This window comes from Anastrepha obliqua, chromosome 1 (genome assembly GCF_027943255.1).
Source record: "Anastrepha obliqua isolate idAnaObli1 chromosome 1, idAnaObli1_1.0, whole genome shotgun sequence".
In the NCBI taxonomy this organism is placed as follows: Eukaryota; Metazoa; Arthropoda; class Insecta; order Diptera; family Tephritidae; genus Anastrepha; species Anastrepha obliqua.
Genome location: NC_072892.1, coordinates 53,742,598 through 53,769,642, shown reverse-complemented (window position 1 = coordinate 53,769,642; position 27,045 = coordinate 53,742,598). Strand labels below are relative to the sequence as shown.

Here is a 27,045-nt window from a genome sequence, read left to right as displayed (position 1 = left end):
TTTTTTAGTAGGTTGCTTAATATTAGAATTCCAACTATACATGAGTGGGTTGACAATATACCTGATTAGAAAAATTGGTTACGGTAAAGCTTCACAATAAAATGAGCTTTGGCGTCTACTGTAACAAGCCAAAAGTAAGCGCTTCGGCTCGTCTTCCTAATCATTGTGTCGTATTTCTGCCTGGTTAGGTAAAATATGACCACCTTTAGAGAAATCTATATTTACTCTGATAGCTAAGTGGCGAATAAATCTCTTGGTGAGGTTTTCCACTAATTTCATTCTTCCTCCCAAGCGCCGGACGAGATGGCAGCAACGATTGCAGAAGTTATAAGGATGACAAGAAAGACGAGTCTGTCAGGCATCTTCTCTTTCACTGGCCTGCGTGGCCTGTCACTAGGTTTAGATACTTTGATGACCTTAGGGATCTATGTGTCAGCCAGAGCAATGGATTCGCAAACAAAATGTTTTAAGGAGGAGTAGCTGTTTATCTGCTGTATCACAATGGATCGACAACAGTCTAAGTGAGTTGGTTTAGAGGCCGACTGGCACTTGTACCTACCTACCTACTTTCCTACCTAAGCTTGCATGTTTAGTTGTGTCGATGTATAAAATGATTGAAATCTTTGTACGAAAATTTATAGTACAGGGTGGAGCAAAATTAATCACCCTATCTGAGGATTAACAATTTTTGCAAATGCCGTTGTACGTCACTCATATTTGACATTTATCAACTAGACATCTAAAGTAAACAAACAGACAAGCAAAGAAGCGCACAAAGTACAAAATATAGATTTTCATCGCTCAACAATTTTTTTTTTCCTTTTTATTAATTGAAAAATAAAATTAGATGATTACTGTTTTCGCCATCGCAAGAAGTATTTGCACCTATGCATGATACAACTATTAGAAGAAGTTCACTTCCCGATACAACTATTAGAAGAAGTTCAATTTATAATTTTTATCTCATTAAAGGTTTTCGCCGTCGAAAAAATACGTTCTAGTTACACGATATTTAAAGCTCTAAAAAAATTGCACTTTTGCAATTAAAACACAAATAAAATGAATTCAGTAAAATAAAAAAACTACTAATAAAAAGCATGAACCGCTCCGGTACTCACCCTATAAGCAAAAAAGCGAAATACGGAATTCTCAATAAATTGTTTCAATGCATTTATTAGTGGCTGTTAAAATTTTCACCGCTAGTAAGTTTTTCAGTTGAAAATAATATTTTTGCTGAATATAGTTTTCCATTCAGTGATAATAAAATAAAAAAAAAAATACTTTCACTTAACTCACACAGCTATCATATCTATCAATTATTATGGCTTCTCTCTTTCTATAGAAAGCAACAGTTTGCTCTGTGCGAGGGAAAAAACTAGTAAATTAATATTTTTATACGAAAACTGAATTTATACAAAGCGGTGACTTTTACTACTATTGTTTTTACTGATTGGAACATCAGAAATGATTACAACTGGTCGTTGCAAACAGCTTTATTCAGGAGCCGTTTTTGATAGCACTGTCATGTTAATATGTTTATCCAGGGTTTTCGTACAAAATGGAATGGTGATAAGGGTCGAGAAAAAACATTTTGTTTTGTTTTCTCTTTAATTCAGAAGTTCTGATGCTAGGAGTCGAAAAGTGCCATATTAATAATTCATAGCTTTTAAAGTTTGATTGTGTCTGTTTTTGTTTGAAAAGGGGCTTAATATGAAAAATCCATAGAAGCGTAAGAAAATCAGTAAAAATATTCACCTTGGAACTTAATCATTTTTTATTCTTAAATTTAGATGTTGCTACTAATCATTACGCTCGAACTAAAATTACTCGAATGTTAAGCAAACATTTTTCTGTTTGCAATTTATTGCATACAGGGTGGTTCCGGTAGTGACTTATTTTTGAAAATTAAAAAGATTAACAAAAATTTTTATATATGACAAACATTTCCATTATTTAGTCATGTAGCTCCCTCTGCATCACATTCTTAGTAGTGCATCCTCCTAACCCAGTTTTCTAAGGCTTTGGTAACGTCTTCTGGTTCTATCTCACGCTTGACCTACTCCATATTTACCTGAAAGGCCTGAGTCGTTAACGGATTTTTTACATAATATCAGTATTTCACGGTACTTCACAAAAAAAGTCTAACATCGTCGAATCCCGGCTCCGAGATAGCCAATTGGTATCGCCGAGACAGCTGATAATACGATTACCGAACTTGGCGTGAAACGATCGATTGTGGTATGGCCATACTGCTGAAACAAAAGGTTATCCCACACCGTATTTTCATTTTCCTGCTACAAAATAACGGTTGTCATGCCTTCGTACTGCTCACTTTTGACCGAAATAGCATTTTCAAATACTACTTGGCTAATGGTGCCAGCATTCCAAAATATTGGGTTGGCAACTATATTAAGTAATGGCGGATTTCACTCATAGATGGTTTCAGTTGAATTTTTAGGTTTGCAGTCGTAGTACAAGTGTAAAACACATTTTGTTATTTGATAGTTGGCAATTCAGCTGTCAATCAGTAAAAAAGGTGGTTTGATCGGTTGCCCAGTTTTCGTTTGGCGTTCGTTGAAAAATGGAAAATCAAAAGGAACATTTTCGTCATATTTTGCTTTTTTATTTTCTCAAAAGGAAAACCGCATTGCAAGCTTATAAAAAGTTATTTGCTATTTATGGTGGCGAAGCCTTGAAAGAACGGCAGTATCAAAATTTGTTTGCCAAATTTCGTTCTGGTGATTTTTCACTCAAAGATGAAAACCGCTCTGGCCGTCCAGTTGAAATTGGTGACGCCCTTATCAAAGCAATAATCGATTCGAATCGTCACAGTACAACACGTGAGATTGCAGAGAAGCTTCATGTTTCACATACATGCATTGAAAATCACTTATAACAACTTGGCTATGTTCAAAAACTCGATACATGGGTTCCTCACGAACTGAAAGAAACGCATTTAACGCAACACATTAACGGCTGCGATTTCCTAAAGAAATGTAATAAAATAATCCATTTTTAAGGCGACTTATAACTGGCGATGAAAAATAGGTTGTGTAAAACAGCATCAAGCGGAAGAGATCGTGGAGCACGCCAGGTGAACCAACTCAAAGAACATCACAAGCTGATATGCATTAAAAGAAGCTTTTGTTATCAATTTGGTGGGATTACAAGGAATTGTCTACTTTGAACTCTTGCCATCCAACCGAACGCTCAATTTTGATGTCTACATTGAACAACTAACGAAATTAAACAATGCAGTTGAAGAAAAGCGGTCCGCATTGACAAACCGAAAAGGTATTGTATTCCATCATGACAATGCAAGGCCACACACATCTATGGTCATTCGGCAAAAATTATTGGAGCTTGGTTGGGGAGTTCTGCCAAATCCACCATATAGTCCTGACCTTGCACGATCTGATTACTTTTTGTTTCGATTTTTACAAAACTCCTTGAATGGTAAACATTTCAAATCGTACCTGATTAAGTTTTTTGCTAATAAAAACCAGAAGTTTTATGAACGTATGAAGATTTTTATTTTAACTTGAAATTTCTAGTGACCCACTACCCACATTGAATGAGAGCATAAACTTGCTAGTTTGGAAATCAAAATGGAATATACTGGTTTTTCGGAATGATTTTGAGAAATCGTGTATATATTGATTGCATAATTATAAATATTTTGAAATGCATATTTTGGACAAGGGTGTTAAGGGAAACAAGTTCACATAACAGGCAAAAAATCAAAACATCACAATTTTTTATAAGACAAGAAACTGTTCTAAAATTATAAATGCTCTTTGAGGATTTTTTTTAAATATTTTGTATTTACCCTCTCTAGTAATGTGTGGCATTTCCATTCTTTCAGACCGATATCGCTACTTAGCTGTCTGGGAAAACTCTTTGAGAAGATTATATCAATGCGTATCTCCTGGCATGCCACAAAATTTAGCTTAATAAGTCCACGACAAGTAGGCTTTAAGGCAGGGCAGGGTACAATCGATGCTCTCCTGTTTTTCGAAAACAACGCATCTACTACTCTTTCCAACAGAAATCACCTGTCAGCCCTTAGTATCGACTTCGAAAGAGCCTTCGACCGCGTAGGAGTTCACGTTGTGCTTCGTCAGTTTCAAAATTGGAATCTAGGCGTTAAGTTACTTAACCTGATTAAAGATTTTCTTACCAACCGCAAACTTGTTGCAAACGTTAACAACGCCTACTCTAATTACCATCCTTTGTATAATGGTATAGCTCAAGGGTCTCCACTGTCTGTTATCCTGTTCAAGGCAGCCTTCGATGAAGTCAGTAATTGTAATTAACAAGTATTAACAAGTACAAAAATGTTTCTCACATTTGCTACGCAGATGATTTACTATTGTTTTCTAAAGTTAATGACTTAAATGCTGTAAAGAAAGACTTCTTAGATATACTCTCAGACATAGCTCGTTGGGGCGAAGTCTCAGGTGCTAAAATCTCCATTAAGAAATGTAAAAACTTCCATATTTGTCGCAAACATAAATGTAATTATTTTAATTTAGTTCATAACGATATACCAATTTTCAATACAACTAGTCTTAAGTTGTTGGGTATAATTTTTGGAAAAAAGCTAACATTTAAAGAACATTGTTTAGACTTACGAAAGCAACTGGCTGTCAGACTAAGTATAGTTAAATATTTATCATCAAAACATTGTTTAATTAACCAATCTACTCTTATAAATGTAACCAAAGCTCTTTTACTGTCCAAGATTGATTTTGGTCTCCCGATATATGGCAATTGTGCGAGAAGCAACATTAAGCTTCTGTATTCCCCATATCATACGGCCGTTAGCAGGAGCATACGTGCGTTCCCAAAATCTCCGATAAAATTCGTATTAGTTGAAGCTGGATTACCGTCAATAGAAGAAAGATTTGATGCATGTCTCATGAAACTTATTCCAAAGTTATTTCTGTGCAACAACAACACTTTATATGAAACAGTGTTAACCGAACTTCAGCGGAAAAAAACGCCAAAACGGAAATCAACAATTGGACTTATCATCGACTTGGCTAAAGAACTTGGCATATACTCACCAGTAATCTCAGAAAAAGAAAACTTCCCGCCCTGGCACATAAACAAGTCTTTTTTCATCTTGGATTTAGAAAAATTCAATAAAGGTGGCACTAGCCCAATCACCTATCAACGCTTATTTTCAGAGCTCACCCACCCTCTACTTGGCGAATGGAACATGATATTTTCTGATGGATCAAAAACTGAGACAAGTACATCCTTCGCAGTCGTGGATTCTTCGGGGAGCACTGTCTCAGCAGGCATCCTTCCCCATTTTGCCTCTGTTTACACAGCTGAAGCCACAACAATCCTCAACGGGCTCATTTCTGTTGAAAACTCAAAACTTAAAACAATTATATGCACGGATAGCAGATCCACAATAGCGTCAATACTGAATATAAGAAATAAAACTTATGTTATTTCCCAAATTCGCAACAAATTGATCGGCAATAACAACAACATAAAATTAATGTGGGTACCAGGCCACGCAGGCATTAAAGGGAACGAAATAGCGAACGAACGAGCTAAATTGGCCGCCATGGAACCGCTCAAAACATTTAACAATTTTTCGAAAAAAGACTTCAATAAATATGTACTCAATCACCTGTATCAAAAACAATTGGTTACATGGGGATCTACACAGCACCAATACACTACATTTAATCCAAACAGGCTAAAACCCGACTATCCATCTTACTGCCGATGCAATGATGTCGAAATGTTTGTTCGGCTACGGCTTGGGCACACGATTGCAAGCCACTCCTATATATTCAACAGAACTAACCGGCCAAACTGCCAGCGCTGCCCTACATCACCAGTAACATCAATTCATCTTCTCGACAACTGCACACAATTTTCCACAGTAAGGAGCAATATTTTTGGGGACCAAATCCCATCATCACTATTAAAAAATATATGCTACGAAAATATTAGGAATATATCAGATTACTTAACACAGACCGATTTAAACAAACTTATTTAACTAATTTACCATAACTTTACCTAGTTTGCCTGTAATTAATTCATAATTCATTTTATAACAAATCAGAGAGCCGAATTTCCTGGCAGCCAGTGCTCCTATTCTCGTGTTAAAATAATTATATTATTATACCACGTTTGTAAATAGATAAATAAAAATAACTTCAGAGATTCTGTTCTCGGCATTGATTCAAATAACTTTTGCACTAATTGCGTGCTAAGGGAGTTCAATAAGTGAATAATGACCTCTTTCAGCTCTTTCTTTGAACAGTTATGCTATTTTCTCCATGAATTCCTGGAACCAATTCATCCCACATTGCATACATTGCTCGACAAACCAACTCAAAGTGTGAGGAGATGAATAGCAAGTCGCATTATCTCGCTGGAAAACAAAAAAGTGGCAGATATTTATGAGAAAGTAGTCGTAAGTACTTTTTGGAATTCCCGCGTGTCGATGGGTGATGGTGATTGGCCAAAATTTATTTTTGAAAAATACTTTGACTCTAAATGATAATCCCTCTTATACTTATTAAGTCCATCTGGACCATCTAAGTTTCATTTAATTTGATCAGAAAAGATAACCTCAAATTAGTAAAATTTGGAAAACTTGAAAAAGGCTGTTTTATTGATTTTCAACTAGCAGATTCCAATTACAATCCATATTATAACGAGCGAAGATTTTCCCTCTCATTTTGTGGTTAGCGGTATGTTTTGGAGGTGGCTTCATTTTAGAGGACTTAATACTCCTCGAAAGCTTTAAAACTCAACTTAACGTAGCCCCAGAAACATTGAAGCTACATTCAGTCTTGATATCGCATAAGCTCTTCGTATTGTTTCTCCCCACCCGAATAACTCTTCGCACTTCACTGATGTTTTTGTTTACGTCGAAGGAAATTTTTTGTAGCTCCGTAGTTTTATTCTTTTTTAATTTGTCTGCAAAGATATTTTTGTGTGCGCAATCCCAAAAATTACGTCCTCGAGAGATAAAGAAGGGAATTCACAATTAGAATGAAGCACTCGGAGGATTTCAATTGTATTAAAAAGTGGGAGCTAAAAAATCTACAAAAAGATTAGTAGCAGATTATGAGGCATATATACCATTACATAAAATTTTTTTTAGATTTAACATAATACCAAAAGGTCTTGGGACTCACTTTAATATCAGATTTTTAATTTGGAAATCTTCTGCTGGGAAGGCTTTTACCTAATAGCTTAAGGGATAAGACACCTGTAAACGGCCATATTTTCCCTGATTTTCCTTAAAATTATTTAAAATGAAGAAGTCAATATATGCTTTCAAAATTGGCATACAGTTTATTTATACATACATTAAAAAAATATAAAAATGGCGGATGTACACTCAATTCTTCCAAGGAAGGTCGCAGCGGGGCTTCTCAATCGGCGGGCATTGTAGCATTAACGTCAGTGACCTGAATACAAAAAACCAGACATTTTTTTGTTTACTAATGTCATAATTCTGAAATGAATTAAAAACAGGGAGGAAAAAAACGCGGAATAAAATGCTTAAAAAAAATGAATTTTGGGCCTAATTTTCCTACTATTTTTGCTTCGAAAAAATTATTTTTTCGAAAAAGTTTCAAAACTTTTAAAATTCACATAGAAAGTTATATAACAAAAAACATCTGTGCAAAATTTCAGGGAGATCAGTCAATAACTTTTCGAGTTATCGTGTACGCCAATTCGAAAAATATAGTTTTGAGAAAAACGCGTGTAAAGTTTGAATGCAACGTAACTATACCTCTCCCAGTGCTCGAACGTAAAGAATAGAGTCGTCACGGTTGACGATCTATAATATAAGAAATACTTAAATTTACGTACTAAAATTTGTTTGACATATTCTTAAAGGATTATATTAACATTTTATGAAAACAAACATTTTTTTTTCGAAATTTTACAGGTATCTGCCCCCTTAAATCTCGAGAATAGCAAAAATGTTTACCTTCAAAGAGACACAGTTTAGTTGATTTGTACTTTTTGTAGAATTTATTTACTTAGGATACCAAAGAGTTTTATAAAAGTTAGGTTTTTTAGCGAACTGTTGCTCATACAAATTTACAAATTACAAATGGTTTAGCATTCAGTAATTACATCGCCGGAAAATAGTTATTGTTGTTTTGCTGTTGTTATTTCTTTTGTTATTGATGTTGTTGTTGTTTAAATGTTGCTGGAGGGACCATCGTGCGCCAGGTATTTTCCCAACGGTAGAACAAATTACTGTGGGAACGCCAAAAAATAATGATTTCCAGTCCAATCTCCCGATTGACAATTGACAAAAATTGCAACGTCTAAAGCAAAAGCTAAGTGCTTGATTATCCAAGCAATCCCTTTCAAAATTATAAAATTCCAGGTCAAGAAAAAGCGGGGTATGGTGTATTCCACCTGGTATATTATTTGATTGGGCAATCCTCCTCCATGTACTTTGTATCTTTAAACTTTTTCACAGAAACCTTATTTAGACCTAAAACAGAAGGAATGCCTCTTCTAGTTGGTATTCACACAAAATTCATTCGTCTTGTCGTAAAATGTTCAAACAGTGAGCGGCAACTTTTAGTTTAGTTAAGTTGGTCCTGCAGGAGATTTTTTCACAACAGCTACTTGATAATGGCTTATTGCCGCCCAAATATTCAAATTTGTTGATTTGGCTGTACTTTACTTAGCAGTTAAGCCCCGGTGACATTTAAGAAACAACGCAAATATGCGTAAGACTGCCAAATAAATGAATTATCAGCTTGATGCCAATTACGCTGATATTCGAACTATTAGTCCTTAACAGTTGTTGCCTAGAAATTTATTTCAAGAAAAACTAAATACAAATATTAAATTTTGATTTTATCGAATCAAGATTTATTGATTAAAAAGTAAAACTTGCTAAAGTCATGTAAACCACAGAAACCACTGAAAAGACTATGCCATAGCTTTTACTTCTAATATTAGGCAAAAATATTTGCAATACTGAAATATAACCCAGCTTTCACATCTCAATATTTGACATAGATACCATAGTTATTATTGTAAAATATTTAATTAGAAAATAGAAAATCTCATTATTATATCCTGCCAGCTGTGAAATTAAAGAGCTGCCAGTTGTTTGTTTTTTTTAGTTTTGGTCTATAATTTTGCGCCAATATAAAATCATACCATTTCTAGTACATCTCATTAATAGGGAAGGCAATAGAAGATAAATAACCTTGCAGTAAAATCTATCCGCCTTCTAGCATAGCGAAGCATTACATAACTCAACTCGACTGTAAATTGTAGCATTTTATAAAAGCCGTAATAGACCATTAAATTAATAAGGATTTACGAAAGCCTAAAAGGGTCGGCCTTCTCTCAATACATTCCAAAGTACGCCAGCCACACATTCCTACTCGTATATACATATATATATGTATACAAGTATATTTGTATGTGTAGGAATGTAGATGGATACCATGCGCACAGCTTCAACTGTGTTCATTTACTCATACATACATACATACCCTGCTGCTCATCCGCAACTGAAACCATCAATGGCTATTAAAGCATTAAATACATACACTTTCGAGGGAAAAGTATTCCACTAATTGGTAGCCGTTTAATTCAATTTGATTTTCGTCTATGAAGGCGCGCAACGGCGTTCAATGTAAGAGCAAAAGAAAGAGTTTAGGGAGCATTCCATACCAAATCAACAGCAGCTGGAATTTTATCGTAAATAGGAAATCAAGTAATGGTTAATTCTCAGAAGCAGGGAGTAGACAATATGAAAATAAAACTATTCAGACCCTTTAGACCTTAAATATTTTATTCTGCCTCTAATACCCTAACCACTATGAATTTGTACCCTAGGACTTCAGCTCATATAAACGCCGTTACAAAATTATCAAAATACCAATTTTTTATGAAAAATATAGTACATACCACAAGAAAAACCGTATAATGGAAAGCTTCAAACTTTGTTGAAAATTTTTCAACATTTTTCAAAATCCCATAAACTTTTTAACCAGAATTTACAGATTTGCACTTTTGTATTCCATTAAATTTTGGTATAAAAAAGTATATGTACAATTTCCAAGTGTTGACAAAATACTGCTAATTTTTGGCATATTTTTTTGTTTTTCTGACGCTGCTAGGCTTTTCTCTCCATATAAAAAAGTTCGACCATTTATTTTAAACTTTCAAAATGGACTTCATCACTCTAAAAGTTAATGTTTCGTGCATGAAATCGCTCCTACATTACCTCGCAGAAATTTTTACGTAAATTGTAATCGCTTGCGTAAGCCTAAGCATTTGCATGATTTGAATTTTGAAGTGGTGAAGTCAGGGAATCCCTTCCTCAATATTTCATGCGCAATAGTTTTAGGAAGTCCCAGGGCAAAAGCTCTCTTGCGCACGGACTGATGAGGATGACTTCAATATTTTAATTTGTTCTCAATAACCCCCTGGGCTCCGTCCAGATGTTTGCCATTGAACTTGTTGCCCGCAAACTTCGCACCCATGAACGAATCAATTCTTCACTTTGGGCATCACGTAGACGTCGAATATGCAGTAGTAGTAATTCTTTATTTATTTGAAAATATTGTATCTAACATTTCAATAATTTGTAGAATTATTCATTTAAATATATAAATACGTAAGGAAAGAAATAATAATAAATTTGTGGCAATAACAATGGTGTCTGTCACAGCTTAAAAATTAATCAAAAATCAAACTCTGCCATAAGAAAATCTCAATAGCGTAATGCTGAGTATATAAAGCAAGTTAATTTTTTCCCATTGTAGCCATTAAGTAGATATAGTTATTACTTCTGCTTCATTTCGCTTCGCCGCGTTTAGGTATTTTGTTCTCATCTCCTTCAGTAGCGGACATCTTCCTAAGAAGTGCTGCATAGCTTCTTCCTCGTTTAAATTGCAGAGGGTGCATATTTTCTGAGCATTTCCATACGTAGTTGCATATAGCTTCAGTAACCCACATCTTGCCTTGAAAATTGTCGTAATATCAGCCAGCCGCATATCTTCTTTGATATATGATTCGCCTTTGGAGTAGTCTAAATGTTTATAAATTCGCGTCGCGCTCTTTTATTTTCAATTTGGTAAGAAGTCGCACACAGCGATAATGCCAGTCTGTAGCGGTGATGTTTTCTTCAAACTTCACCCGAACTCCATTCCCATGTCGTTCAGATGCTTAAGCCAAAATACATTTTTACTTAGGATGCCTTGTGTTAGTTTGTGTGGGAGTCTATTGCAATTATATTTATAAACAGTTTTGCAGATATACTTCATGTGTAGTTCTAAAGAATGCATGTGGCTATCTTCTGAACTAGTTTGTAATGTTATTGCATAATTCGCAGTGAGCTCGGGTAGTTTAAGGATTCTTTTAATAAAGTAACGTTGACGTTTATTTACTTCATCGAATAAGGCATATCCCCAAACTGCATAGGCTTGTATCGCTCTGCATACCGCTTGGATTGGCTTCCATTTTGATTTTAATGAAATGAATGACTTCGCTAGCATTTAATACTAGCTTTTGCTGAAGTATTTCTGGCTTCTAAGTGCTTGCCGAATGACATTTTGAACAAACTTTTCTCTTTCAAAAATCTAAATCAACACTTGCAGGCATTTATTTTCATTCATAAAGAGAATTCGCGGCGAAAGCTAAAGTCAATTTTGGAAAATTGTACCAGTTTAGAGTTTGGCACAGATGCGCACTGGAAATATTTAGGTTTATTAAAAGTTTCGGATTTTGATAAAGCTTATAAACAATGCTGATCCAATATGTTGTTGCACAAAAGATATCGCATTCCTTCTCATCTATAGATATGTATATACATTTATACATCGCAAGCAGTACCGTGCGCAGACCCTCAGATTTAGGGAGGGTTCCAACTTTTGTTGCAGTCTGATATAACTTTGCTTGTGTTTATAAATTTATGACAAAGTATACGCTTAAGTCACAGTTTTGGATGAATCATTGATTGGTGATAAGGATAAATAATAATTAAAAAAAGGTTGAAATTCATTTATTATAATATGCTTTATAATAACTCATCATTGTTTGCTTTATTCGTGTATCATTTGTTTTCTCTGCACATCTAATCGATCTATGTCATTAGCTATTATCAGATTTTATAGAAGTAATTGAACATATACTATACATTTATTACTATTTGAGTAAAGACAAACAAATGTGTGTACGACCAAGTCAAACAACACGATCATTCAACGTCGACTAGCATTTTGACTCTTCGTGGTACTGAAAAAAACTCCTTTAAAACTCTTTGAGGATCTACTACAACTTTTCGATGTATATTCAAAGAAGCTAAACCGTTCAATTGCTCTTCAGTCCTAGTCGATCTAAGGTCTTAATACGACGCAGCGTTGAAAAGGCGCGTTCATTCGTGGCTGTTGTAACAGGCAAAGTCGCCATTATTCGATTCATGTCACAAAATTGTTTAAAACTTCGTCTGGGGGTGGTTTGAACCCTGCAAAGAAATTTATTAATTCTAAAAAATTGCTCCTGAAAGGTTAAAGGCCAATCATCATCGTCCTATCTTTGACATGAGTTCGTGGAGTATGGTCTCCAAGGATTTGTCTTTAGAGTATGTGTGTGAGAGGCTAACCATTTTATGAGAAGAAGGAAAAGAGACGATAAGACGTATCGACCACATGGAAGCAATTTACCTTGCTCTACTTTTTATTGGACTATTGTTATCAAAAGGCTGGCAAACACCAAGCCAAATATTACACCTCTGAGGAATGCACAACTCAATGTTCTTACATCAGATGAACAGCAGCTTCTCAGTAAAGAGGTTTTCGAAGTTGTGTAGCCAAAAGACTACTTCCCAATAGAAATATCTACCCCGATCAATCTTGCAGATTTAGAGTGCAGCGTCCGTATCAATGGAAGGGATGGCAATAAATTTGGAATTAATGCTGAATGGAGTCTTAAAGAAAATTGATCGCATATCCCCGGATGGAATTCAATAGAATCCTTTCCAAAAGTTAAGCGTTTAGGGGTAGTCAGATGCCCGAAAAAATGAAGACTTTCAAAAATTTTTTTTTGTTAGTCAGGTGCTTTATTTTACAAAAATACAAAACCTAGCATTAATACATCATGTTTCAACTTCACTTTAGCAAATTTTCCAAAAAAAAATTATCATTGCGGCGATCATCACAAGTCTTTGGAAATTCATCTAAAATCAATCGGAAAAGAGAAATTAGTTTTATCAGTAGATAATATTGTACCTGATCGAAGCTCTTTTTTTCAAAATTAACAATATGGCGACCTGAAGAAATATTTTTCAGATTTTTGAGAAAAAAAACGACAATTAATTGTAATAATACAATTAAAAACAAAATCCTTCGATCAGGTATGAGTTTTTTATATTTTTCAGAAGCAGTATAAATTTTATTTAAAAATACCAAGCAGTTTTTAAGTTATAGTGATCACCAGTTCAAAAAACATAGTTTTGAGAAAAACGCATTTAAAGTTTTGCTACCGGCTCACGAACGCTCCGAAGTGCCCAAGTGCCTTTTGTTAATTGTTGAATAACTCGAAAGTATTTGTCGGATTCACTTCAAATCCTAATTACTTAAACCCTTAAACTTTAATGACAACACTGAGTCAATCGCTGATGTTGGCAATTCACCTATCTGGGCAGTATGAAAGCGAAGAATGAAGGTGTAGGTGCAGATATTAATGTGCAAAGCGCGTAAATCTTTCTTAAAATTGAAAAAGATTTAGGTCTCCAATGTTCCATCACGAAAGAGTAAACTCAAAATCTTCAATACACGCATCAAACCTATTCTCTTGTATGGATCAGAAACTTGGAAAGTGACTGACATGATCGGCAATAAACTAAAAGCCGTAAATAAATACCACTTTGAAAAATTTACCTGATTTTCTTTTCAGTTATCATCACGTAAAGACAGCAGCAACATAGCAAAAATGGCTTTAAATGGAATCCACAAGTGAAGAGAGGTCGTGGTCGCCCAAAGATGATGTGTGTGAGGACAGTATGCTCTAAAAGCATGCAATTTGGTTCCTGGAGTCACCAGAGCCTCGCATATGATAGAAGCCATTGGAAGACACTAGTTTGCGCTCTATGCTCCAATGACAAGCAATGCATCTTCTAAATTTGTGTGTGCATTTTTGAATACTTAATTCTTGTACACTTTTAAGATGTTCCAAGGAATAAATAATAATTGCTATTTATTCTAGTAGCTAATTTCGATCTATTGTGGCTAGAAATATTCCTTTAGAATTCTCCCTACGGAATGGATTACCTGTATAATAGTAACGGCCCCACTGCAGTCCTCGGCGCACTTTGACAAGAAAGCGGCCATGACCACATGTAGCCTCTCACGGCAAATGATTTGGATCCGCCGTTTAGGTTCTTAAAGTATTTCTTATCGACATTTGTTGACGCGTTTATGAAGGGTTTTAGGTTCCTCATTGTGGCTGGATTGAAGAGCTTGCTACAGTTCTTTTTTCCTTAGTTCGCAAATCTAAGGATCCCCTTACTGAAGCTTATATTTCTTACTTACTTCTGAATAACAATTTTATAGAGAAAATGCATTTAATATTAATATATTTTGTTCGTAATATTTTTCTCCAAAAATTCACTTGAACGGTTCGCTGTTTTTGGTTTAATGCTAAGAGTAATGGCAATATACCAGCTGAATAAAATTCAGTATTTTAATAAAAAAAAATGTTTATTAGTAATTTCTGCTCTTGCAAAAAGATCTATTTCGAGAGATCTAATTGTAGATCTCCATTGTTAATCTATTTGGCTTGTTAACTACTAAAGGACTTCTGGACCAAGGTGCAATAAGATAAAAAATTCAATTCGCCTGAGAATACAACAGGGGAGTCTACAATCAGTCAACATGGAATATGCATGTTATTTGGCAATACAACAAAAAATTTCCCAGAATTTGCAATCGAAAAGCCACTAAATTGTGAATTGCTTAATCATAGCATAATTTAAAATTATAGCACAACTTATCTTTGTCTTTAATTTTTGTTTTTATCCGTGGTGTTGTTGGCTGTCCGGTGCTTTTTGAGAGTGTTTTCTTTAATATTCCGGCCAAAGCTTTTCGTAGTTCGGTGGTTTTCTATCTTAGTCCCTCAAAATCTCTTTATGATCAAAATCATCTAATTACTAGAATCTTAGTTGAGTTTAAGGGGGAAGTCTACTGTGACAAGGGGAAAAACAGGCTTATTTTCCGGATTTTATTTCTAACAAAATATTGCTCGTACATAAAATCTATTTAAACTCTTATCTCTATTAAATATTTAAGTTTTTGAAAAAAAAATTTTAAGTCAAAATATTCAAAATGGCCGCTGTGGCACTTCTGCAAGCGCAGGTCCGCTTTTCTTAGGTGCCTAAACGGTGTACATGAAATCTTACGTTTCGGTGATCTAAAACAAAAAAACAAAATATTGTTATCATATACATAGTATTGACTCTCGTCTGACGTAGGATTATGTCGATAAAAAATTTTGGCGTTGAAAAAAAAATTCTTGAAATTTTTTTCTTTTTTTTTGCCTAAAATTGATGTTACTATTGTTTATAACAATTTAACAAATAACGATATCAAAAAAATCCTATGTCAGACGAGAGACACTATTACAGAGAATATATAATTAAATTTTTAAGCTGATTCATTTATCAGAACTCAAGATATCGTGTACACCGTATACAAAAACTTAGTTTCGAGAAAAATGCGTTTAAAGTTTCATGTGCCGCAGGTACGCGCTTTGGAGCGCTTCGGGAAAAGGTCGAAATTTCAACGAAGAAAAATTTAGCCAGCTGTAACACATATTGTACCTTATTTAAGAGGGTTCAAAGTATTTTTTAAGCTAATAAAAAAAAAATCGATTTTTTTTAAAATTCACCGTAGACTTCCCCATTAATAAAATCTCTAAATTTGTTGAGATAGATTTTTTCATTTTTTTTTAACCTTAAAACTTCTGTAATTCATTGACTGATTAAATAAATAAACATAATATTATATTAATATGATACATATTTTTTAATAATCAAAAGCAGTCCATAAAAATTAATAACGCACCAAAAGTTTTTCGTGCAATGCCCCGTCTGGCGTATGCAAATACTGCTCTGTGCTCCTTTAAATTTTCGAGTACTCAGTTGCTGAGTTCCAAGAGGCTTTCAGTTTTGCAACTCAATACAACGTAACCCAATGAGTGAACTCACTTTTATTTCGCACTATATTTCTTCACCTACCGTTACATATATATGTGTATGTGCATTAGGGTAGCCATAACTTGTATGGAACATGAAGAGTTCATTAATTTTTTGCAGGACACCCTCCTCTAAGTTAATATATATACACCCATAAAGTCTTTTTTATCGCACCATTACTCGTTATAATGATACTGGTAGCATCGCGAGTCGTCATGGAGGTGGTCATCAAAAGACTGCAACGTCACATGAAATGGTTCATAAAGTGAAGAAGCGACTTGAGCGAAGTGCCCGATGAAGTGCCACTCAAATGGCGAAAGAACTGAAAATATCTGACCGAAGCAACCACCGCATGCTGAAATATTATGTCAAAGTCAAGCCTTACACGTTCCAAATGGAGCATGATCTCACACCAAAGCAGCTACAAATCAGACTTAGGAGAGCGAACGAATTGATTCGTTTGGCAGAAAGCGGGCAATTTTCGTGTCCCGAACACTGTGTTTACTGACGAGAAAATTTTTCAAAATGAGCAATTCGTAAACTCCCAAAACGATAGGCTTTATTTTACCGAGCGTTCATACGATAATTTGAGTCATCGATTTGCCGCCAGGAAGCAGCACCCGCCATAGGTAATGGTTTGCCCAATCATTTCAATCGAGCCTGGCGTTAAGGCGAAATATGCGAAATATTATCGGGAAAGTATTCTGGAGGTTGCTTTGAAGGCGGTGGCAGATCATGGATGTTTCAGCAGGTCTGAGCATCGTCTCAAAAAGCTCGAGTAAACCAAGAATGGCTAAAAAACATCGTTTCGAACTTCATACCGTCTACACAATGGCTCTCAAATTCACCAGATGCGGTCTGCCTATTCCTCTACCAGTTTGTTGGACTGGAGTGCAGCGTAGTGGGTGTTTAGCGGCATTGTCGTCATTTTTCCTTAGCATGTGGCCATTGTCATTTTCTTTTATTGATTTCTGTATTTAATTGGCTTGTAAGTCAAAGTTATCTCCCAAAAGAAAGAGAAAAAATAGGTGCTAAATGTGAAATTTTTAGCTAATCGATGAAAGTATCCAGACTAGAACCTCAAGTGTGAAGAAGCTTTTTGCAAGAAAATATTTTGTTGCCCATTTTTGAAAAAATACGCTCCTCAGATTGTTGTTCTGTGAAGACTGTATTCAGTACTCCCAGCAAGCTCAATAATGGGATTTCAATAACTTTTGGAGTTATATTCAAATCGGTACAGCGATTCGGTGACATATACAGTACTAGCAAAGTACTAGCATGCAACTTTTTGTACAGCCCTCAATAAATTCTAGCCTATCTATATTTTGATTATTTTATTTTTCTACATTAAATTTTCATAATTTTTGCAAACAAGTATTGCTCATTATCTAGCTGGCCCACATCAATTCATATGAATTCACATAAAGATTTGTACTCATATAAAAATAATAAAAATTCCACAAACTTTCCTTCACAATTTTATGGGTTTTAAACAGAATTTAATAATATTTAATAATAATACTAAATAGTAATAATAATTTAATAATATTTAATAATTGTACAAGAATTTATAGCTCTTTAAATTTTAGTATATATATTAAATGTAGGTATATTTGAAGGTGCTAAAAAATCCCATTGATTTTTATAATTTGTTTCCTTATAAAAATTTTTTGTAGAGTTGTTATAGGAGAAAATGCGCAACACCATAGAGACAAAAAAAATTAGAGAAAAATCAACGGAATTTTTGGGATGCTTAAACTTTTCACTTTGTTGAACTAAAATTTAGCGGGCTATAAAATTGCATATCAAAAATCTTTCCAGAAAATGTAATTAAAACCGTACAGTGTATAAACCCTAGTATAAAAGGTCGAATTTGCATTTACATGGTTTTTGAAGAAGAATTACATTTTGATAAAAAATTCTTAGAACTTAATAAGCCTTTCTGCTAGAGCTATTATACATATATAAGTACATATATACGAGGGGAGTAAAATAAGTAACCGTTTTAGATATGAAGACACCATTTTTTCCAAAATTTTAGAAAGATACACTAAAAAATAGGATTTGTCGAACTCTCCAAAATACGCCCCTGTCCCGGCGATGATTTCTTCTTGTGAACTAAATTTTTTTCTCGCGAGCCATTTCTTCATGTTAGGAGACAAAAAGAAGCTACAGGGAGCTAGATCGGGAGAATGCGAGGTGCCGTTTGGCGACGACTACTCCGGTTGAAACTGCTGGTGTGTTATCGTGGTGAAATAAATAGCACCTTCTTTTTCGCCAAATGCGGTCGGTCATTGAAGGAGTTTTGTGAAAGCGGTCCAATAACTCACTGTAGTATTGTCCATTGTGATCGTTCTTCCTTTTTTTAAAAAAAATTCATGGGGATGACGCCGTTCACATCCCAACAATCGTCGCCATTTCGTCGATCTTTCCGGCCGATGGGACTGTCTTCGCCTTCATTGGAGTAGATTCACCGGGAGAAATCTATTGTTTTGATTGGTGCTTAGTTTCTGGTGTGTAATAAAGAATCCAGGTTTCATCAACGGTGATAACCCGATGCAAAAATTTATTCAAATCTCGCTTAAGTTGCTCTAAACAGTGCTTCGAAGTTAACAGTCGTATTCGCTTTTTGTCCACCGTGAGCAATCGCGACACCCATCAGGCCGACAATTTTTTCATCGCCAACTCATCATATAAAATATTAATTGCCGTTTCGGCCAACACACCTCTGACCTCTGTTACTTCGCGCACTTTCGGTCCTCGAGCAGCGAGAATCATGTCGTAGACTTTTTGAATAATTTCCCAGGTAACCACACCTGCCGCGCGTCCTGGTCGCTTTTCATTAAAAACGGATATTCGCCCACGGTTAAATTCGTTGAACCAATATCTAACTGTGGTCATAGATGTCAAAGTATCCCCATAGACAGCATCTAACTTTGCTTTTATCTCCTCGCATTTTCCCCATCCAAAAACAAAAAGCGAATTACCGAACGATACTTTTTTTCCATCTCAGCGAAAATCACGATGCACGTCTTACTCAAATAGCTGCCAAATCCAAACTAACCTATCAATCAATCTGATATTTGTTTGATAGATGGCAGCACAAGATGCTAACACCAATTTCCCACAGGATCGCCCTCCGACATCAAACAAGGGTACTTATTGAACTGTCCTCTTATGTCCATTATTTATAATATAGCCATGAATGAAATGTAAAATCTTTAAAATAAACATAGTGTCGATGCAGGTTCATCTCCATCTAGGTTCTAGCATAATTGGGATGCGTTTCTCCACTTCAGTACAATGGATCCATGTATTCCGTGGACGTCCCCGCCTGAGTAGTACTCGTATTGTGGGTTTGAGTCTAACACAGTTCTGGTGATTTCGTTGTTTGGTCTTCGTAGAATATGGCCTAGCCAAGTCTATTTTCTAGTCCAAATTTAAATTTTGACTGAGCTGGTTTTTGTGTGTAACAAATGCTCTCATTTGAAATACGGCCAGAAAATTTGTCGTAAGCATCGGTTGATAGAAACTCGAAGTTCGCGACTTGTAGGCAACAACGTCAAACTCCAAGTTGTGCAACGATATAACACTGCCCTGGCACTGGAGTTGAAGATTTATATTTTTGTGCTTTGTGAGATATTGTTGCTTATAAAAAAAACTCTTTTCGCATTATTTATTTGGTCATTGATATCTTCTTCGAATTTTTAGTAATTTTGTTGCCGAGGTAACAAAAGCTATCAACGTGTTCAATGACCTGACCATCAGAGCGAGTTTACATTTGATGTGCCGATGTTTCTGAGAAACTCATTTACACTACAGAGGATGCCAATGGGCTCTTGGTTGTTTGCAGCGTCAAGAGCTGAGTATTTGCTGTAGCTTAACTTTATGTAATACTTGGCTGTATGTACTTGTTGCGACGCACTCTATTTTACTTATTCGGTGATTCGCTTGGACTTTTTAAATGTTTTAAAATCGTTATTTGTCTGTCCATCCATAAAGTTTTTATAATATAAAGATCTAGCGCATGGAACGCAATGTGACTGCTCCAATTAGGACTCGCAGAATGTCGAGCAAACGCATAGGAAATATGGCGATGAACGGCAGAATAGTCCATACTAGACCGGTGGTGCGGCCACCGAAGAGATGGCACGAATGCAGAACATCCAAACCCACTTAACTATATTAAAAGCTATATATATATAATTGACGCGTACACCCTTTTTGGGTATTTGGCCGAGCTCCTCCTCCAATTTGTGGTGTGCGTCTTGATGTTGCTCCACAAATGGAGGGGCCAACAGTTTCAAGCCGACTCCGAGCGGCAGATATTTTTTGTTTTATGAGGAGCTTTTTCATGGCAGAAATACACTCGAAGGTTTGCCATTGCCTGCCGACGGGCGACCGCTTTAGAAAAATGTTTTTATTAATTTTGGTGTTTCACCGAGATTCGAACCAACGTTCGCTCTGTGAATTCCGAATGGTAATCACGCACCAACCCATTCGGCTACAGCGGCCGCCGAACATTAAAAGTTATCTAGATACATTTTTGTAAGCAGAAATTTTCATAAATAAGCGAAGAAGAAGAAATATTTCGAGTACACAGTTTCAGAACTCAATCAATTATAGTAGTAATAAAGTGCAAATTTAAAGTGACTCAAGAATTATGTCGATTTTCTTTTTTTTTTGCGGTGCTCTGTGCATTTTCTCCATTTGTACTCTCCCTGTCTTTTATATTTAATGTTGCTAGTGGCTCCGTAGATTGTACTTTTTTATTTTTCCGTATCAGTTTTAGTGTTTTTTAAGAGTAGTTGGAAACTTGGATATATACGTAATTGCATTACACTTAGTGAATTTAAAAAGATCTCGAGTTCTGTATTAAACAAATATGAATTCGTTGATATTTTCAACTAATATTCCCTTTAGTTTCTTATTTGGCTAAGGTGCTGTAAATTTGTCTTGCCTATAGTCTGTAAGAAACTTATAATGTCATAGGCTTTATTTGTAAAAATAATCAAGAAAGATACTAAATAGTGGTCACCCTAACGTGCATACATACATATATGCATACATTTGTGCTTGAATAACTATACACTCAAATTTCTTCATTATATATTCACAGGCATACCACCATCGATTGGCTACAAGTACCGGCATATCTACATGAATTTCTGGAACAAAGAGCTACCCGATGAACTGAATCAAATTGCGAACATTCAACGGCAACCATATTTGCATGCAACCGTCTACGATGGAGCTGATGGGGCTATTGCATCACAACGCCCACGTGACGGCACTGCCACCGCAATGCACCGCACATATCCGTTGCAGCGGCATGGCATTGGTGGTGGCAGTGAAGTAATAACCGGGCACATGAGTCAATTTGGCACACGTGATAATGGTGCCGAGGATCCGGTACGCACACTGAAACTACTGCTTCAAGAGCCTTGGAAATTAGGTGGTAGCAATGAGGGAGCCAACGCAAACGGCGGAGGCGTTGTGGGCATGGATACGTTAGCAGAGAATATGTACAATGCGCCACCAACGTTTGGCGTAACGAAGACTGCCGATGATGAACAACACTATAGAATGGCAGCAACGGGTGTAATGGGTGGCGGCATGATTGCAGTCTCTGGTGGTGGTAGCGTTGGCGATGGTGTAGCGGCAACAAATGGCCTGGGTGGTTTTACTGGGCTCGGTGTTGGCACTGGCGTGGCATTGGCTGGCGGCGGCAATGCAATTTATGGTGTGCCAAAAACGGAAATTACAGAAGATGAAAGTGGTTTTGGTGATGGCAGTGGCGGTAACGGTGGCGCAGGTGATGATGCAGGCAGTGCCGCTGGTGCTGTTGGTAACGCAGGCAATAAAGAGGAAGTTGCCAAATCAGAGACGACAATACAATTGCTCATCGGACTGATTGCTGTCTTCATTGTGCTCAATGTCATCATCTACTCCACCTTCCTGCTGCAGAAGAAGAAGAAAGCGCACAATATGCAACGCAAACTAGGCGGCATACTCAGCTACGATGGCACCACCGATGATGAGTTCAAGCGCTCGAAGCAAAATGATGGCGATGACAGCTACATTTTGGATATTGTGCGCAAATCCAATACATACGAAGCAGTTAAGACGGAACGTTCACCCATCAACGGCTTTCAAATGACACGCCAACTAAGCACCTCCACCGTAGATACACACACAAAGGTATGCGCTTGGATGTCTGCGGCAGCTGGCGCCGCTGCAGAGGTAAAGGCGTGTGCCAACGGCGGTACGGATAGCTCTAAAAGTGGTTCGAAAAAATCATCCTCGCCCACTTTTTCCTCGCTACGCAGCAGCAGCGCTGGTGGCAGCTTTAAACAGCCCAAGGCGCCGCAAAAAGTTAGCGTTGCAGTGGATGCCACACCACAGGCGCGTAGCAGTAGCATATTAGAGCAAGAGCCCATCGAGGTGCTAAAACTGAAGGCCGATGGGCGCAATATAATCATTTGCCAGGAAGTGGAGGTGGTTGATCAGGAGCTGCTCACGCCACAAAACTCGCTGGACTCGTCGCGTTATACGCTTGTGCGCCAACACTCAGCTGCCACCGAGCCATGTGAGGCCGAATTGCCACAACAGGGCCAGTTGCCGGTATACAAACCAACGCCACAGCATGCCCACTCACATTCTGACCCGGTGGATATGCAGCAATATTATAGCAATATTTGTGGTGCAACTGAGCGCGATGAAAAGGTGACCAGTTTCGTGGATGAGGACATAAATGTGACCAGTCGCGACGATGATGAAGTTTCTGCAGATGCTTTAGCCGGTGTACGCCTAACACACGCGCAACAACTTCAAGTTATTAAAAGTCGCAACTATCCGAAAGTTTTACCTACAATAAAAACAACACCTAACAGTGGTGTACCATTGCATACGAATGCCGACGATTCACCGCCCATGACATTGGACTTGCGCACCACCAACAAACGCAACTCACTGCCACCCAATAGCTTTCTGCCACATTTTAGCGGCACAACGGGTGCAAGTGGCATTGTGGGTGGACGCTATCCACCACTACCCCCACCACGCACCATTTCCACGCTTGGACGTAAACCATCGCAACGCCGTAATAGCAATAATATTACGACATCACCGCTAATGTTAGCGCACGACTGCACTGCGGAGGAAGAGGAAGAGCCGCCAATCACGCAAAATACGCTTATTGTGGGACCCTTAATACCGCAGCAGAAGCAGCTGGCGATTGGCGCTGAGACAGGAGTTGGCGGTGCTGATGCTAATTACTCCACGTTACGGCGCAATGGAGCAACCACAGCTGCGAAAGCGGTCTTTAATAGCTTGTCAGGCAATAGAGCGGATGACGCAACAAGCAAAGCAAGAAAAACAACAACAACGACAACAGCTATGCACAACATATCTGGCGCATCATTAACGCCAACCAGCACTCAAATCGGCTCAAAGTCGGCGACTGCGACAGCTGGTGTGGCCGGCGTTACAACATTCTTAAGTAGTGGCGGCTGTGCTGGCTTGCAAAGCTTCGAAAGTCGTCCGATTTCCGTGAGCAAGGAAGACGAATTGCAGCAACAACGAAGCGAACAACAACAACAACATACACATCACACTGAGCGCGTTTATGCGATACAACAGCCAACTAATTTGCCACCCATGCGAACAGGCAGCCAAGCAATAGCGGGTGTAGCGACGCCACCAACAACAGCAGCAACAGCAACACCTACTACGTTAATTACACCCACTTTAATGAATTTGACAGGCCATCAAAGTGGTAGTGTACACAATAATATGCTGCCTACTGGTAGCAGCAACAACAACATCAACAAAAATGTTGCTATTAACGCTGGCATCACTGACATTTATGCGCAACCCAACAAGTTGGCAATTAAAGCAAAGGCAAATTTGACAGCATCCAAATTGAATGCGCCAACGGTTGAACAATCTACAACAAAAGCAGCAATCACGAATCATTCTACAACAACACTTCCGAAGTCACCTTCAATAGGCGCAATTGCCGCCTTGGCACGCTTACCGGACAACACAGCAACAACAGCGGCGACATTAAAGCCAATTGCTGCCGATGAGGTAGCCAAAGCGAACCAGTTGACAATAGCAACAGCACCAACAACAACACCAACTGCTGAAATAACCTGCCGGTTGGGCGCAAAGGAATTGACAAATAGTGACATCGACAAACAGGTGACAGCTATGGGTGGCATGCAAACAATGGATGCCATGGCAGCAGCAGCAGCAGCAACTACAACAACGAAAACAACAATTGCAGCTCACACGGCACAAACGGCAAAATACATTAGTGCTACAGTCGGAAAAGGAGGCGATGTGGCAGCACTGCCACACATGCCACAAGTGCTGAGAGATGCTAGCGTTGGCAGTTTACAAGCACAATTAGAATCACAACAACAAGTACAACCGCAGCAAAAGGAAATACCAGCAACGTTGAAATCTATACCAGCAGAAACAGAAACAACAAAAATAACCGAAACAGCAGCAACGTTTACGCGCGTACCTGTCACTTGCATGTCAGCTACACCGGCGACAACGACAACGACGCCAACAACAACGACGCCCAATGCAACAAGAACAATAGCAAATGCCATTGCCGCACAATTAGCACAAACAAAGCCCTTAAAAGCGGCTTTGGCATCTAGTAGGGCAGCTATGGCAAATACAACATCGACGTTTGCTGGCAATGACAGCAGGGCGGTAACAGCGCGCGATTCCTGCCACAGCTCAGTGTCGGCATGTTCAACAGGCTCTCGGACATCCTCGACATGCTCTACCTCTTCAGAATCGACGACATCCTCTAATGCTTCAACGGCAACTGACACATCTTCCAACTCCTCGTCATCGTCCACGGGCACTGTACGCACGGAACTGCAACAAAAGTAATTAACTGTTCGAGAGTCATGAATGTCATTGCAATTTTTCTAAAACGATTTTTAGTAGCAACGCAATAGCTACTAATTATTTATTTTGCTCAAAAGTACATCTTTATTTATTAGACTGCCGATGTTATTTTATTGTTCCGCTTAACAAACTGTTTTCTTCCTTTACAAGGCAATTCTATTTATACAATCAACTCATCTTTTTCATAATGGGGTTCTTTGCTTTTATGGTCGCTTTAGATGTTGATTGTCGTTGTCTATTCCATTGTAAATAGATAAAAATGTTTATGAAGTTTCCTGGGGTTGACCTTTCGCTTGCATTTTCTTTTTTTTGCATTTATAAACTTTTCAGCACTCCATAGTAATAGTAAATTAGTTTCAATCGTAATTTCCTTCATTGGTCATATTCGTCCTAATATAGGGTGCTCCATACTAATCAGAAGCCAGTGGATGGACTAAATTACTAGAAAAACACGTTTTTTTTAGGAGTAAGTCCATATAGAATTTATCTCATCCATGTAGTTCCGATTGAGAGATTACCCTCATTGGTAAGACAGAAGCGGGTCCTTTTTTCTTCACATTTTCCATCTCATTCGTCAGCGTCTCGGTTAATACAAGATGTCGCAAAATTAATCATCCTATCGCAAGATTTATAAATTTTGCAAATTTGACGTATGTGAACACAGACAAGCACATAAAGGTCAAACACGATTTCCATAACTCAAAATATTTTGTTTCTTTTTTATTTAGTAAACAAATAATCCAAAAGCAAAATTAAATGATTAGCGGGACTTCGTCAAGAGTATTTTTGAGCTCTTGATCTTAAGGGGTTAGGTGGGTTTCGAAAGCTCAAAATAGGTACATTTTTATGAATTTTTTTTTATTTAATCAACAGAATATTTCATTCCATCAATTTAACATAAAAGATACATATTTTATAAATAGTTTGTGAAATTTTCATTGAAAAATTTTGAAAATTAAGGCGTGGACACGTCGTCTCCAGGATAACTCATGACAGATTCATCTGAAATTCAAAAACAAAAAATTTTCTGTTAGTAGATGTTTCAAACTCGTGCTTGGACGAAGGAAAAAAAAAAACAAAAATTACATTTTTGGCGGCGTTGAAAACAAAAAACCCTTATTTTGAGTAGAATTTGCACCCTTCATGCCCTTGAAAAATTACTTGGAATAGAAAAAAAATTCCTTCGTTCAAGCACGAGATAATGTTATTCCAAAGATGTATGCAACATTTGAACAAAATCGCTTCATAACTTTTCGAGAAATCGTGTCCACCGACTTAAAAAATCGAGTTTTGAGATAAACGCGTTTAAAAACGAAACGCTGCACTGACATTGCCTGATGGGCGGAACTTCTGAAGGGTCTATCTCGTAGAATTTTACTCGGATCAATTTGAAATTTTAGGAGAATATTTTAAACATATTATACTATTTAATAAGACAAAAAAAATAAATCGATTTTTTGAAATTTTGAAACCCACCTAACCCCTTAAGGCTCTATGACTTTAAACTTCTTGGCAAAATACTTGCTCTTGAATAATTTACACAAAAAGAAGTCCCCAGTAAGTGGACCCTGCTGCTTGGTTCTTCAGTCATTACAGCCCTTCTTCTGCGCCACGCATCATGGCGCTTGCGACGCACAAAGTCAATTGTTTGTGTCTTTAAGCACAACTTCGTGATTTGTTCAATTTCGTTTTGTATCTGACCATTTGAAGGCCTTTTTCACAATTCTGCTTCTTATGATTCAATTGAGGTGTAACTAATTGCTATTCCCGGCTGCGATACGATTGCGGATTTTGGCAATAGTCTCCCTAAGTCCGCAAAATTCGTTTAAAGTTTCCTTTGTTTTAAGTTTCCCCAACTGGCCTACTTGAGTTAAAGTCATACA

At 37.2% G+C, this 27,045-nt stretch overlaps 1 protein-coding gene across 1 annotated transcript in view; it reads left to right on the top strand.

Annotated features, from left to right (window-relative positions):
• LOC129252881 (uncharacterized) overlaps positions 1–25,144 on the top strand; it is a 335,534-nt gene extending 310,390 nt beyond the window's left edge. The window contains exons 11-12 of the mRNA XM_054891021.1: positions 21,348–24,247; positions 24,302–25,144. Of these exons, the coding sequence (XP_054746996.1) occupies positions 21,348–24,247; positions 24,302–25,144 (3,743 nt within the window). The remainder of the gene's footprint in view (positions 1–21,347; positions 24,248–24,301) is intronic.
• Positions 25,145–27,045: the final 1,901 nt, after the last annotated feature.